The sequence below is a fragment of the Podarcis liolepis genome (assembly GCF_965112155.1).
Source record: "Podarcis liolepis genome assembly, chromosome: 6".
NCBI lineage: Eukaryota > Metazoa > Chordata > Lepidosauria > Squamata > Lacertidae > Podarcis > Podarcis liolepis.
This window is the reverse complement of record NC_139559.1, coordinates 1,610,932-1,623,487: the sequence shown is the minus strand read 5'-3', so window position 1 is coordinate 1,623,487 and position 12,556 is coordinate 1,610,932. Positions and strand designations below refer to the sequence as shown.

At 44.2% G+C, this 12,556-nt stretch overlaps 1 protein-coding gene across 1 annotated transcript in view; it reads right to left on the bottom strand.

Annotated features, from left to right (window-relative positions):
• Positions 1 to 12,556, bottom strand: part of LOC310708862 (uncharacterized protein) — a 191,084-nt gene extending 178,528 nt beyond the window's left edge. The window contains exon 1 of the mRNA XM_083507770.1: positions 12,392 to 12,556. Coding sequence (XP_083363896.1) covers positions 12,392 to 12,515 — 124 coding nt within the window. The 5' untranslated portion in view covers positions 12,516 to 12,556. The remainder of the gene's footprint in view (positions 1 to 12,391) is intronic.

The following is a 12,556-nucleotide window of genomic DNA, read 5'->3' as shown; positions in this document are numbered from 1 at the left end:
ACATGACCCAGAAGCTGTACGCCAGCTCCCTCGGTCAGTAAAGCAAGATGAGCTCCGCAACCCCAGAGTTGTTCGCGACTTGACATGACTGTCAGGGGTCCTTTCTCTCTAGATACTGAACCCCCATGAGGTCTTGGGATGGGGGCTGAGTGGGGCTGTCCTGGATTCTCACAGAGGCTTGTGCTTGTTCTGGCCTGAGATCTGTATTCCGGTGGATGGACGCTCAGCTCACGGGCTTCATTGCTTGTGGAAAAGAAAACTTCCACAGCATTGTGGTGTGGGAGTCATCTTTCTCTCCTGCAGTGCGTCCTGGACAGTGTCCTCTGATTAAAGGCCCTGGCACATGTGCAATCTCCTGTCAGAGTGATGAGTCTTGCGGCCCTGGGAGCAAGTGTTGTAGTACTGGCTGTGGATTTGCATGCAAAAGAGTCGTTGAAGGTGAGAGAAGCCAGCAGGTGCCAAGCCCATCGCTCTCTCCAGGAGAGCAGTAGCAGGAAGACACTCAGGGCCAGCAGCTTGGCGTGTTGGAAGGGAGCAGTGAGTCCTCTCATTGGCCATGGGTGATGGAAGGCGGGAGGTTTGTTTCTCACCAAATGATTGGCTGGTATAGCAGCGGCGTATTTGGCCTCCTATCACGGGTTCTCCATGGTCTAGAAAGTTCCTTTTCAAAAAAAGGTCAGAGAACCTTTTGGCCACAGGGCCAGGTATTTCTGTCTCCATGATCCCAAGGGCCAACGGTGACTTGTGTGTGGAAGAAACCGCCTGCTCAATCATCCCACTGTCATAGTGACCTCAGGCAGATTGGGGCCTCGTGTCAATCATGCAGCACGTCCACGGCAACCGGCTGGGAAAGGTCTGCTTCCACCTGCCCTGCACCTCCCGTTAGATTTGGCATCAAGGGCAGGGCAGGTGGGCAGGAAAAATGGGGAGGCCGAGGTGCCTGGAGGCCCCCCACTCCTGTTTTAAATGAGAGCCAGGGTTACAGGAGAACGTAGGCCCCAGTGGGCATTCTTAGAACCAGGATAGAATCCGGCCCACCGGGGAACAGAGCCCCCTGAGCAAAATGCAGGCCAGGCTTGTATTTCTGTCCACAACCACTTGCGTCGAGGCCCCCACCCCCATACCACTCAATCTTCTTGCGGTTCCTGCATTGCTCACTTTTGGATTAGATGACCTTTGGAGTCCCTTCTAACTCTACAATTTTATCGTACCTTATTACACCAATAAATTATAGAAACATTCCATTTCTCCACAAAGATTATCCCTTGTCTGCCCTCTTTATTTATTTTAAGATATTTATTGCAATTTTTAAACACAAAATCACCAAACATATAAAATACCATCACCACAATATAACAAACAAAAGAAAGCAAAGAAAAACAAGAAAATAGACATAAAATAGAAAAAGGAAAAATACAACAAAAACAGCAATCCATAAATCGTATTTCCATAAACCTTTGGACTTCCTCGCATCTCCCTTTCCTGCGTTCTCAGTAATAAAATTATAAGCAGCAATTTATTACCTTATTTCAATTCTTATTTTGTAATTCTCAAATATTATGTCCCAAACTTTAAATGTTTTTATCAGAATACTGAACTGCTTAGTTTAAACATAATATTACTTCAAATTTCAACATTTTCTTAAACATCACTTATTCTCATATATCTTTCAACTAGATTACTGATGCCATGGTTTTCTGTCGTGCATTTTCTCAACATTCATACAGCTTATAATGCTTTTGTAAGTAGTCTTTAAACTTTTTCCAGTCCTCTTCCACTGTCTCTTCTCCCAGGTCTCGGATTCTGCCAGTCATTTCAGCCAACTCCATGTAGTCTATCAGTTGCGTCTGCCATTCTTCCAGTGTGGGCAAATCTTGGGTCTTCCAATGTTTTGCGATGAGTATTCTTGCTGCTGTTGTTGCATACATAAAAAAGGTTCGATCCTTCTTTAACACCTTCTGGCCAACGATGCCTAAAAGGAAGGCCTCTGGTTTCTTAGGGAAAAAATACCTTTTTTAACTCATTATAGATCATTTCTCAAAAGGCCTTAACCCTTGGGCAAGTCCACCAAAGGTGAAAGAATGTTCCTTCAGTCTCCTTACATTTCCAACATTTATTGTCATGCAAATGGTATATTTTTGCAAGCTTGACTGGGGTCATGTACCACCTGTATATCATTTTCATAATATTTTCTTTCAGGGCATTACATGCCATGAACCTCATGTCCATAACCTTTCCCAGTCAGCAAACATAATATTATACCCAATGTCCTGTGCCCATTTTATCATAGCTGATTTAACCGTTTCATCTTGAGTGTTCCATTTTAACAGCAAGTTGTACACTTTTGAGAGTACCTTAGTCTTAGATTCTAACAATTCTGTTTCTAGTTTCGATTTTTCCACCTGGAAACCTGTTTTTTTATCCAACTTAAAGATCTCCCTAATCTGAGCGTAGTGTAACCAATCTCGCACTTTGTCCTTTAACTTCTCAAAACTCTGCAATCTCCAAGTATCTCCAACCTTTTCTAATATTTCCCAATATTTCGGCTATTTGGCCTCCATATTGAGTCTTTTCCGAGCCTTAGCTTCCATTGGTGACAACCACCTTGGGGTCTTGTTTTCTAATAAGTCTTTGTATTTTATCCAGACATTAAATATTGCTTTCCTGACAATATGGCTCTTGAAAGCCTTATGGATTTTTACCTTGTCGTACCACAAATAAGCATGCCATCCAAAAGCATTGTTGAACCCTTCCAGATCCAGGACATCAGTGTTCTGAAGAAGAAACCAATCTTTCAGCCAGCAGAAAGCTGCAGATTCATAATACAGCCTTAAATCTGGCAGGGCAAACCCCCCTCTCTCCTTAGCATTGGTTAAAATTTTAAATTTTATTCTGGGCTTTTTGCCCTGCCACACAAATTTAGAAATGTCTCTCTGCCACTTTCTAAAACATTCCACCTTGTCCACAATCTGTAGGGTCTGAAACAAAAACAGCATTTTTGGCAATACATTCATCTTTATAGCAGCGATTCGGCCCAACAAGGAAAGTTTCAATCTTGACCAACTTTCTAAATCCTTTTTGATTTCTGACCAGCATTTTTCATAATTGTCCTTAAATAAATTCAGGTTTTTGGCAGTCATATTAACCCCTAGGTATTTCACCTTTTTAACCACATTTAAATCTGTCTCTTTCTGAAACCTTTCTGATTCCAAAGATGTCAATTTTTTTCCCAAAACCTTAGTTTTTTGCTTGTTTAATTTGTTAGGATATTTCCGTTCCACCTTAAAAGGGAGCAGGCTTTGTGAGTAACAGAGTCTGCGCATGTCCTGTTCACAGGATGTTTATGTTCTGATGTTTCCGTTCGTTTTCTCAGTTGGCCGAAGATGCTGACACAGAACGGTCATGTTTTTCTTTGTTCTGTTCCACGCTAAATAAAGTCTGTAAATAATGCTCTTCTGCGGTGCGAGCTTTTGGCTGTGTTTCTGCTGATAAACAGTGTACACAAGCCTGGAATGTGGCAATCTATTTCTAAGGCTTCGTGTTGCTAACTGCTGGATCTGCCTGTCTCCGGGAGATTGATGGACGTCCGGCAGCTGGCTTGGGGCCATGATGGACAATATCTCCCTGGCAGTTTCCCAACAACAAGGTTATGGGCCCAGATACACAGCACCTACAGAAGAGTAAAAGCTGCAACAGACTGCGTCAGAGAGGTATGTTGTGGGGAAAGCGAAAGGAAGGGACGCTTTTCTGTTTTACCTCAGCAAGCAGCCTTTGATCTCCGGCAAGGCTTAATTGGCCTGGGAGCTGCGCCAAAGAGGCTTCGTGATTAATGGCTGCCAAGATAACGAGTCTCTGAAGTTTAAAAAAAGACTCACGGCTAAAGCAAAAGCTGGAAATGGAGTTTTTCCAAGCTTATGGAGATACTCAGTGTCCTAAGTTGGATGGGCAGAATTATAAAACCTGGGCAAAATGGTGTGAGAGTTTGCTGCGTCAGTTTGGGGTATGGCATACTGTATTTGAGCCCCCCCCCCCGTTCCTCTGACAGAGAGATGGAAAGCCCATGATTCGAAAGCGATAGACGTAATAGTCTTATCCGTATCTCTTGAGGAAATTAAGACGCTGGCTGGCAACACCACTGGACGTGGAATGTGGAATGCTTTGAAAAAAGCTCATTTGCCAATAATCCCAGCCCAGAGTTTGACTGCATCGGAGGTCCTAGCTGTTTCCCAGAATGCGAGTGAATGCAGGGATGCTGAGGGCACCGGTTGCAAGCTGCAGGGGGAGCTGACTGTCACGTCATCCCAGGCAGCATTCCAGCCTCCAGGGGGAGCCAAGGAGTCGGCAGCTGAGAGCTCTGGTTCTCGTGAGAACCAAGGTCATCGCCTTTGCAGAGGCCGGAAAGGCAAAGGTAAACAGACGCAGCCGCCTGCAGATGGCCAGGAGCAGAGGGAGGGTGAAGAGCCCACACCAGTGGAAAGCAAGGTTTTGCTTGCTGGCACAGCTTCACCAACGGCTAAAGACACGTCTGCTGGCCAGGAGCAGGGGGGCAAGCTGCAAAAGCCCACACCGCTGGAAAAAAAGGGTTTGCTTGCTGTAAGGACTGCTCCAACAGCCAAAGGCAGCTTTGTTGTTGATTCAGGCTGTACGCGCCACATTTCGAAGGATCGCCATCTCTTTATCTCCTTCAAGCCTCAGGAAGGTGAGATCCACCTGGCTGATGGGAGGACGTTGCAAATTGCAGGAGAAGGGACTGTGAAACTTGCAAGTTTGCACACAACCATCAGCGGTGTACTTTATGTTCCAGGGGCTGCAAGCAATTTGCTGAGCGTCCCACAGCTTACTGGGCGTGGTTTTCAGATTTCCTTCAAGAGTAGCGTCTGTGTCATCAGTAAAGGCAAAGAGGACTATTTGCATGCAAAGTTTATGGATGGTTTGTTCCATATAACTTATGAGGACACTGCTGTTGTGTCAAATGCTGATTCTTGTTGTGTTGCACAAACTAACAAAGTTCTTCATGCAGGTTGCATTCACGATGCGCATCGAAGGTTTTGTCACCTCTCTTGGAAGGCACTGGCCAAGATGCCAGAGGTGGTTGAGGGTTTGAACATCAAACCCTGTAAATTTCACATGAAATGTGTATCTTGTGCAGAGAACAAGGTGAAGGTTGCTCCAAAAGGCAAAGAGTCTAGCAGGCAGGCTTCCAAACCCTACCAGCTAGTGCATGCGGACCTGGTTGGTCCACTTGCGCCCTCTTTAGGGGGAGCAAGGTACTTCATGATTCTGATTGATTCTTTTTCCAGGTACATTCATGTGTATTTGCTCGAACAGAAATCGCAAGCGTTTCCGAAGTTTAAGGCATTCTGTGCTTGGTTGGAGAATGTGCACGGTAAACGTATTTCCTGTTTGTTTACCGATCGGGGTGGGGAGTTTACTTCTCAGCAGTTTGAAGCTTTCCTGACTGAGAAGGGAATCCAGCATGACATGTCAACGCCCAGATCGCCATGGATGAATGGACTTGCGGAGAGAGCAAATCAAACATTGCTGCAAGGAATCAAAACCTTGTTGCATGATGCCAATCTCCCTGATAAGTTTTGGGGGGAAGCTTTGGGGAATTTGGTTTACAGTTTTAATTGCAGATTGTCATCACCCATTGGCTGTACCCCCTATGAGAAGATGTTTGGCAAGAAACCCAACACCAAACACATGAAAATCTTTGGTTCGGACATGTGGGTACGCACACAACAAACCAACAAGCTTGGGAAGCGTGGGGCACATGGTTTGTTCATGGGGTATGAAAAAGGTGCATACAGGGTATGGATGACTAACTCTAAGTCCATTAAGTTCACAAGGAGTGTTGAGTACAATCCTAAGTGGGGGGGAAATGTGGGAATTTTCCAGAGTTACCCAGAGGAGGATGAAGGTGATGTCAAGCAAGCAGCTAAAGCTGAGGAAGCTGCTGAGGATGATGATGAGGATGAGGATGATGATGATGATGATGATGATGATGATCAGAGTTCGGATTCCAGTTCAGTGGGCGGCGCTGCTGCTGCTGCTGCTGCTGCTGATGTCAGTGACAGTGATGACACAGCAGACTACGAGAGCGCAAAGGCCTCGGTCAGACCATCTGATGCGTCTGACAATGAACTGGAAAAACCACTGTTCACCATTGGTCATTTTTCTCCTAAGAAAGAGGAGATGAGTCCAGAAGACTTGCGTCTAGTACGCAGATCTGAAAGGGCGACCAAAGGCAGACCTCCAAAGAGGTATGCTGATGAGTTTGCTAAGACAGCAACTGCTGTTCTTAGTAGCTCAAAGAAGGTATGGGAACCTTCAAGCTTCAAAGAGGTTCAGGAGTTAACCTCTAAAGATGCTGAGCCTTGGCTTAATGCCATGAAGGCTGAAGTTGATTCCTTGAACAGGAACCAAACTTGGGAACTGGTACCGGTAGTCCCAGGAATGAGACTGGTTGGCAGCAAATGGGTCTTCAAGGCCAAGACAGACCAGAATGTCAAGGTAGTCAGACACAAAGCCAGATTGGTTGCCAGAGGTTTTTCACAGGTACCAGGACAGGATTACCCCGAGACCTACTCATCCACAGTCAAATATGAGAGCATTCGGCTGATGCTCAAGATCGCTGCGGAGGAGAAACTGCATGTTTCCCACCATGACATTAATACAGCTTTTTTGTACGGGATTTTGACTGAGGAGCTGTTCATGCTTCCACCTGATGGGATGGAGATACAGAAGGGAATGGTCTGTAAACTGCGGAAATCCTTATATGGTCTCAAGCAGAGTGCCAGGTGTTGGAACACAAAACTCACTGAGACATTGCTTTCTCTAGGTTTTCACCAGGGCAAAGCTGATCCATGTGTGTTTGTCAAGGAGGAGGGGCAAAACAAACTGTATTGTATATGTTTGGTTGATGATCTTCTGATGTTTTGGAAGAATCAGGCTTTTTACCAAAGCACCCTAGCTCAGCTGAAGGAGCACTTTGACATGAAGGATCTTGGTGAGGTATCCAACTATCTTTCTCTGCAGGTGGAGAAGGACCAAGCAGGTAATTTTCTGGTACACCAAACACAGAAAATTGCTGATGTGTTAACCAGGTTGAATTTGGTTGATGCAAACCCAGCAGACACACCGATGGTGACAGGTTACCAGGTAGACAGTACTGCTGAAGCGTTTTCTGACACAGCGCTGTACAGATGCATTCTAGGCAAACTGAATTTCATTGCCAGATGTTCAAGACCTGACATAGCTGTAAGCTGTAATCTGCTTAGCAGACATGCCAACAATCCTACGGTTCAGGATTGGAAAGCTCTGAAGCGCATAGCCCGCTATTTGAAAGGGACTATGCACTACAGGCTAAGGTTCACCAGTCAGAAGACTGGAGGTCTTGAAATCTTTGCAGATGCAAGTTTTGGAAGTGACACCACGGATGGTACAAGCACTTCTGGAGTATGCTACATGTACAACCACTGCCTGTTTGACTGGTTGTGCAAGAAGCAGACGACAGTGAGCCTAAGTTCCTGTGAAGCAGAACTCAATGCTCTGTCATTTTCACTCATGGATTGTGAATGGTTGATGCAACTGTTTAAGGACATCAGGGTGTCTGTGAAATGTCCTGTACAAGTGTATCAAGACAATAGATCGTGTTTGGCTTTGCTGAACTCCGAGAGTTGCAAGCAGAGAACCAAGTACTTGCAGATTAAGTTACATCGTGCAAGAGAGTGTATCCACAAAGGACTGATTCAGGTGTCCTACATGGCAGGAAATGAAATTCCTGCTGATCTGTTGTCTAAGGTTGTTAACAGAGAACAACTTAAGGTTTACACACAAAGGTTGCAATTGGGTTGAACCACAGGTACTACAGGTTACACGGAAAGGGGGAGGATGTTAGGATATTTCCGTTCCACCTTAAAGGGAGCAGGCTTTGGGAGTTACAGAGTCTGCGCATGTCCTATTCACAGGATGTTTATGTTCTGATATTCCTTTCGTTTTCAGATGGTCAGAGACGCTGACTGAGAATGGACGTGTTTTCTTTTGTTCTGTTCATGTTCTAAATAAAGTCTGTAAATATGCTCTTCTGCTCTTCTGCGGTGCAAGCTTTTGACTGTGCTTTCTGCTGAAAGAGGGTGCACCAGCCTAGGAATGTGGCTAGGAATTTCCAAAGGCTTTGTGCCCCTAACTGTTGGATCTGCGTGACTACGGGAGGCCGATGGACGTCCAGAACTCCGGCTTGGGGGCTCAGATGGGCGTTATCTCCCTGGCAGTTTCCCAACATTGCTGGAGGTCGGATTAGATGAGCCTTGGGGTTACCTTCAAGCTCTACTTTTCTATGATGCTATCCTATTGTCAAGGAGTTGTCAGGTGAGCTCAGGTCATCCACAGGGCCGGAAAGAACATGAGGCATGAAATGCAATTAGCTTTTATTCACAGAAAGCAACAACACAACCGAGTCACACTGGCTCGACTTAGCTTGAGCATAGCTGTCAACGTTTCCCCTTTTTAAAGGAAAATTCCTGTTTTCCGAATAGGATTCTTTGCAAGAAAAGGGAAAAGTTGACAGCTATGAGCTTGAGACGTTGCTGGAAATGTTTTCTTCTAGCCTCTCACACTGGATCCCTCCTATTCCATGGAGGAGGAGAGCCAGTAGCAGAGGCAACCTCTGATTCCTCTCTGTCCAGGTCCTCTTCTTCCATGTCCTCCTGGACTGGTAGCAGCACCACTCTTCCTCATCCAGCCAGTCCCTGACACCTACCACGCAGCTCCGCTGAAGGTCCTATGTTTGCAGTATGCATTTTCCCCTATGGACATGAACATGAGAATCTTTCTTTCCTGCTGAAAAGGACTCTGTGTAGAGAGTAGGAGCCGCGGCTGCAGCCCAGCACCAGAGCAGAAGGGGTAACATGCAGGGGGAGGAGGAGGTCTCTGAAGGACAGGCCTCAGTTGGGAAAAGCCCAGCATCAAGCCAAAGGCGGGGGCCTTGCAGAAAAAAGGAGCCAGCCTCAGCCTTCTCCCCTTCCACCCCTTTCCCTTGAAATGCCATTCCTCTGCAAAAGGATAAAACAGAAAATACTTACAGATATAAAAGACAGAGGCAATTTTGCCCTCCCAGACCTAAAATTATATTATGAAGCCGCATGTCTGGTATGGATTGGGGACTGGATAAAGTTGGAAAAGCAAGAAGCATTAGAATTGGAAGGACATGACAATAGATTTGGATGGCACACATATCTATGGGATGGGAAAAGGAAAGTACACAAAAGTTTCTATAACCACATAATTAGGAAATCATTAATGAGAGTATGGGAGAGATATAAAGATTTACTAGAACAGAAGACTCCTTGGTGGCTTTCACCACATGAAGCTTTACGGCTCAAACCACTTGGAAAGAAAGGAAAGTGGCTAACGTAGACTGACTTGTTAAAGGACCAAGAAGTAAAATGGAAATTAAGAGATTATGAGGAAATAAAAGACCATTTGCAGAGTTGGTTACCGGCAATTACACGAGATACATAAAGAAGACAATAAGAAAGGATTCAGTTATACGACATCTAGATTTCAAAAGGAAGTTGTGGAAGGGAAAGTAAAGTTGCTGAAAGGTGCATATAGTATCCTGCTAGAATGGAAAACAAAAGATGAGGAGGTGAAATCAGTCATGATTAAATGGGCACAAGACATAGGACGTGACTAGAGGTGGCCGTGGCCTCACCTGCGAGGGAACGACAAAAAGCACAGGGCAGGGCAGCCATCTCTCTCTGTGTGACTACTTTCATCGAAGAAGCAACATCTGCTTAGCCAAAGATGCTCTCTTGGCCTCCAATCAATAATAGCCTCATTATAACAATACCAATTTATAATACAATTATTAATACCAATCGTTCAAATACCAAATTATATAATTTAGATAAAGTGGCCTCCCACGTGCTAGATTTAATGAATTGATTATTTGCTTTATTTCTGCTTCCCAAAATCTTATTAATGTCCATTACATTGACATCATAATAATAATCCCTTATACAATAACTGCAATATTAACAACTTCTATCTGTGTTTGACACATTAAATGATTTATAAAGCTACAAGTGAGGATCTCAAACTATATCCTTGTTCTTCCTGTGTGTGGCCTTTATTCCGTCCATGGCCCTGTCCTTGTAAGTTATTTAGTCTTTCTTTCCCCTGGTTGTTGCTGTTGTCCGTCATGCCTTGGGCAGAGCTAATATCCCATTGTGGTTCCAGAAATTTGTTTTGCAACTCTAACAACAGCTGCAAAAGTCGCTCAGTCCCAATAAATAACCTGTTTTCACCATTTTCCCTCTCAGCCTGGGAGGAAGAACGGTCTGTCAAACTGCAGATAACTCAATAATGAACCTTATCTGTTCCTTGACAGTTCACAGATTCCTTTCATCCTTCCTTCCAGCTGAAGATAAATGAGCAATTATACTTCCAATTAAATAAAATTTCAAGTCCTCTTAGCATTTTTCAGTGCACTCCATATATAATAAAGGATGGGGAAGAGTCTTAGAGCTGACTCTAAAGTTCCATCGTAAACCTTTTGCAAAATAGAGCTTACCTCTCTTTTTCTTTTTCTTTTTACACACATATTCCATATTTATAATCCATTTTTTTAAAATAAAATTTTTATTAGATTTTAACAATAAGAAGATGTAGGAAAGGAAAATCCAAAAACAAAAACACATAAAATACAAAGTCACAAAATACATGCAAAAAAGACCAACATTAAACACACAAAATACAAAAATACATACATTACAAGTTAAAGATAAAAAAGAAAAAGCACATATAGGAAAAACACAAAAATTCCCTCTTTCTTAATTTTATATCTTAAAATCACATATTTTCTTGACTTCCTCACATCTCCCGTTCTTGTATCCCTTTTAGAAATTAATTCAGCAAATTCATATCCCCTTAGTTTATCTGTTGTTGGTCTAATCTTACATTTTACCTTGTTGCTAGAGCCCCAGCAATTCATTTCAGATGTCATCAACATTCAAAAATTTTACAATATTTCTGTAGATAGGTTTTAAATTTCCCCCAATCTTCTTCCACCGACTCTTCTCCCTGGTCTCGGATTCTGCCAGTCATTTCCGCCATCTCCATATAGTCTATTAGTTGCATCTGCCAGTCTTCCAAGGTGGGTAGATCTTGGGTCTTCCAATGCTTTGCAATGAGGATTCTTGCTGCTGCTGTAGCATACATATTTATAATCCAATTTATTCCACCCTCACTTCTACAAATATACTTTGAACTAATATTCAGAGGAGGGTGTCCGAATCATAAATGTAGTCTTATCTCAAGTTCAAACCTTAAAGTCTTGACAGTTGGTTTTGTTCCACAGTTTGTGATCTCATCTCTTCTAGCACGTGCCTGTACTTTAGTCCAATTTAGCTCTAATTAACAAGAGAACCTCTGCTTCTTAATGGCGGCGTTGGAGGGCTTTCAACAGGCAAAGTGCTTTTGCAATCAGTGCCTCTCTGCCCCCCAAATTTCATTCTCTGGGGGGAATTTGGAAGGACTGATGCCCAAACCAGATAAAATGACAATAGTAATTTTAACAATCACTGTTTTTGCAATGTACCGCAGCAAGAAAGAGCATTATAGGGGCTAAAACGTAAGCACTGATGCACTTAAGGCTCTGTTTGTACAAAGACAAAATCTCTCCGGCACAATTCCTTATTGTTCCTTTATTCCTTTGTTCCAGATGCTCAGACTGGCAGCCGCCCCAATAAAAAATGACTTCCAAGAATCCTGAATGTGCCTATCCGCCAAAGGTGTGCACAGACCCTGGGGGTCTCTGGCGGAGCTAGCTGCTCGGGGGCCGGAGCGTTGGGGGTGGAGTGAGCCGCCCATGGCGGACATTTGGTGTGCCCCCCAACTCCCAAGCCTCCCCCGAGCTGTCAAAATGAAGGGGAAAGTTTAGTGACTGGATGAGCAGTAGGAAAACGGCATCTAGAGCAGTGGTTCCCAACCTCTTTTTTGGCCATGCCCCACCTAAGCATCTTTAAAATCTTGATGCCCCCACCCCCGACATATACCGGTAATTCTTATTATTCAAAAAGTGAACTCTATTCAAGTGGAGGAAGCCTAAAAGGCCATTAACTTGGTCTAACTCATCTTCGAATTGCGCCCCCCCCAAAAAAAATTCAAATTACCCCTCATTGGGAACCACAGATCCAGAATAACATTGTGAGGAAGCAATTAGCTGGGACATGAAAAGATATGGAAGGGACTAGCTTTCGCAGATTGCATTGCAAGAAAAACACAATGGGCAACATATTCCATTCTACTCCTCCTCCCCCTCCCCCAATTCACCAATACACACAAAGATGGAGTATCCCTTGAGGACTTCCTTCCTAGGCAGCCTTGCCTTTGGGCTCAATCTGGGTCCTGTTTGACTCCACTTTGAACGTGTCCTGCTCACCTTCCTCTCTGTCAGACACTTCTGACTCTTTAATAAGCTTCTCTGTCACTGTTATGGCTGACATCATCATGCTATTGGGCTGCTTGGCTTAACTGGAAAGGGGGTGGGGGC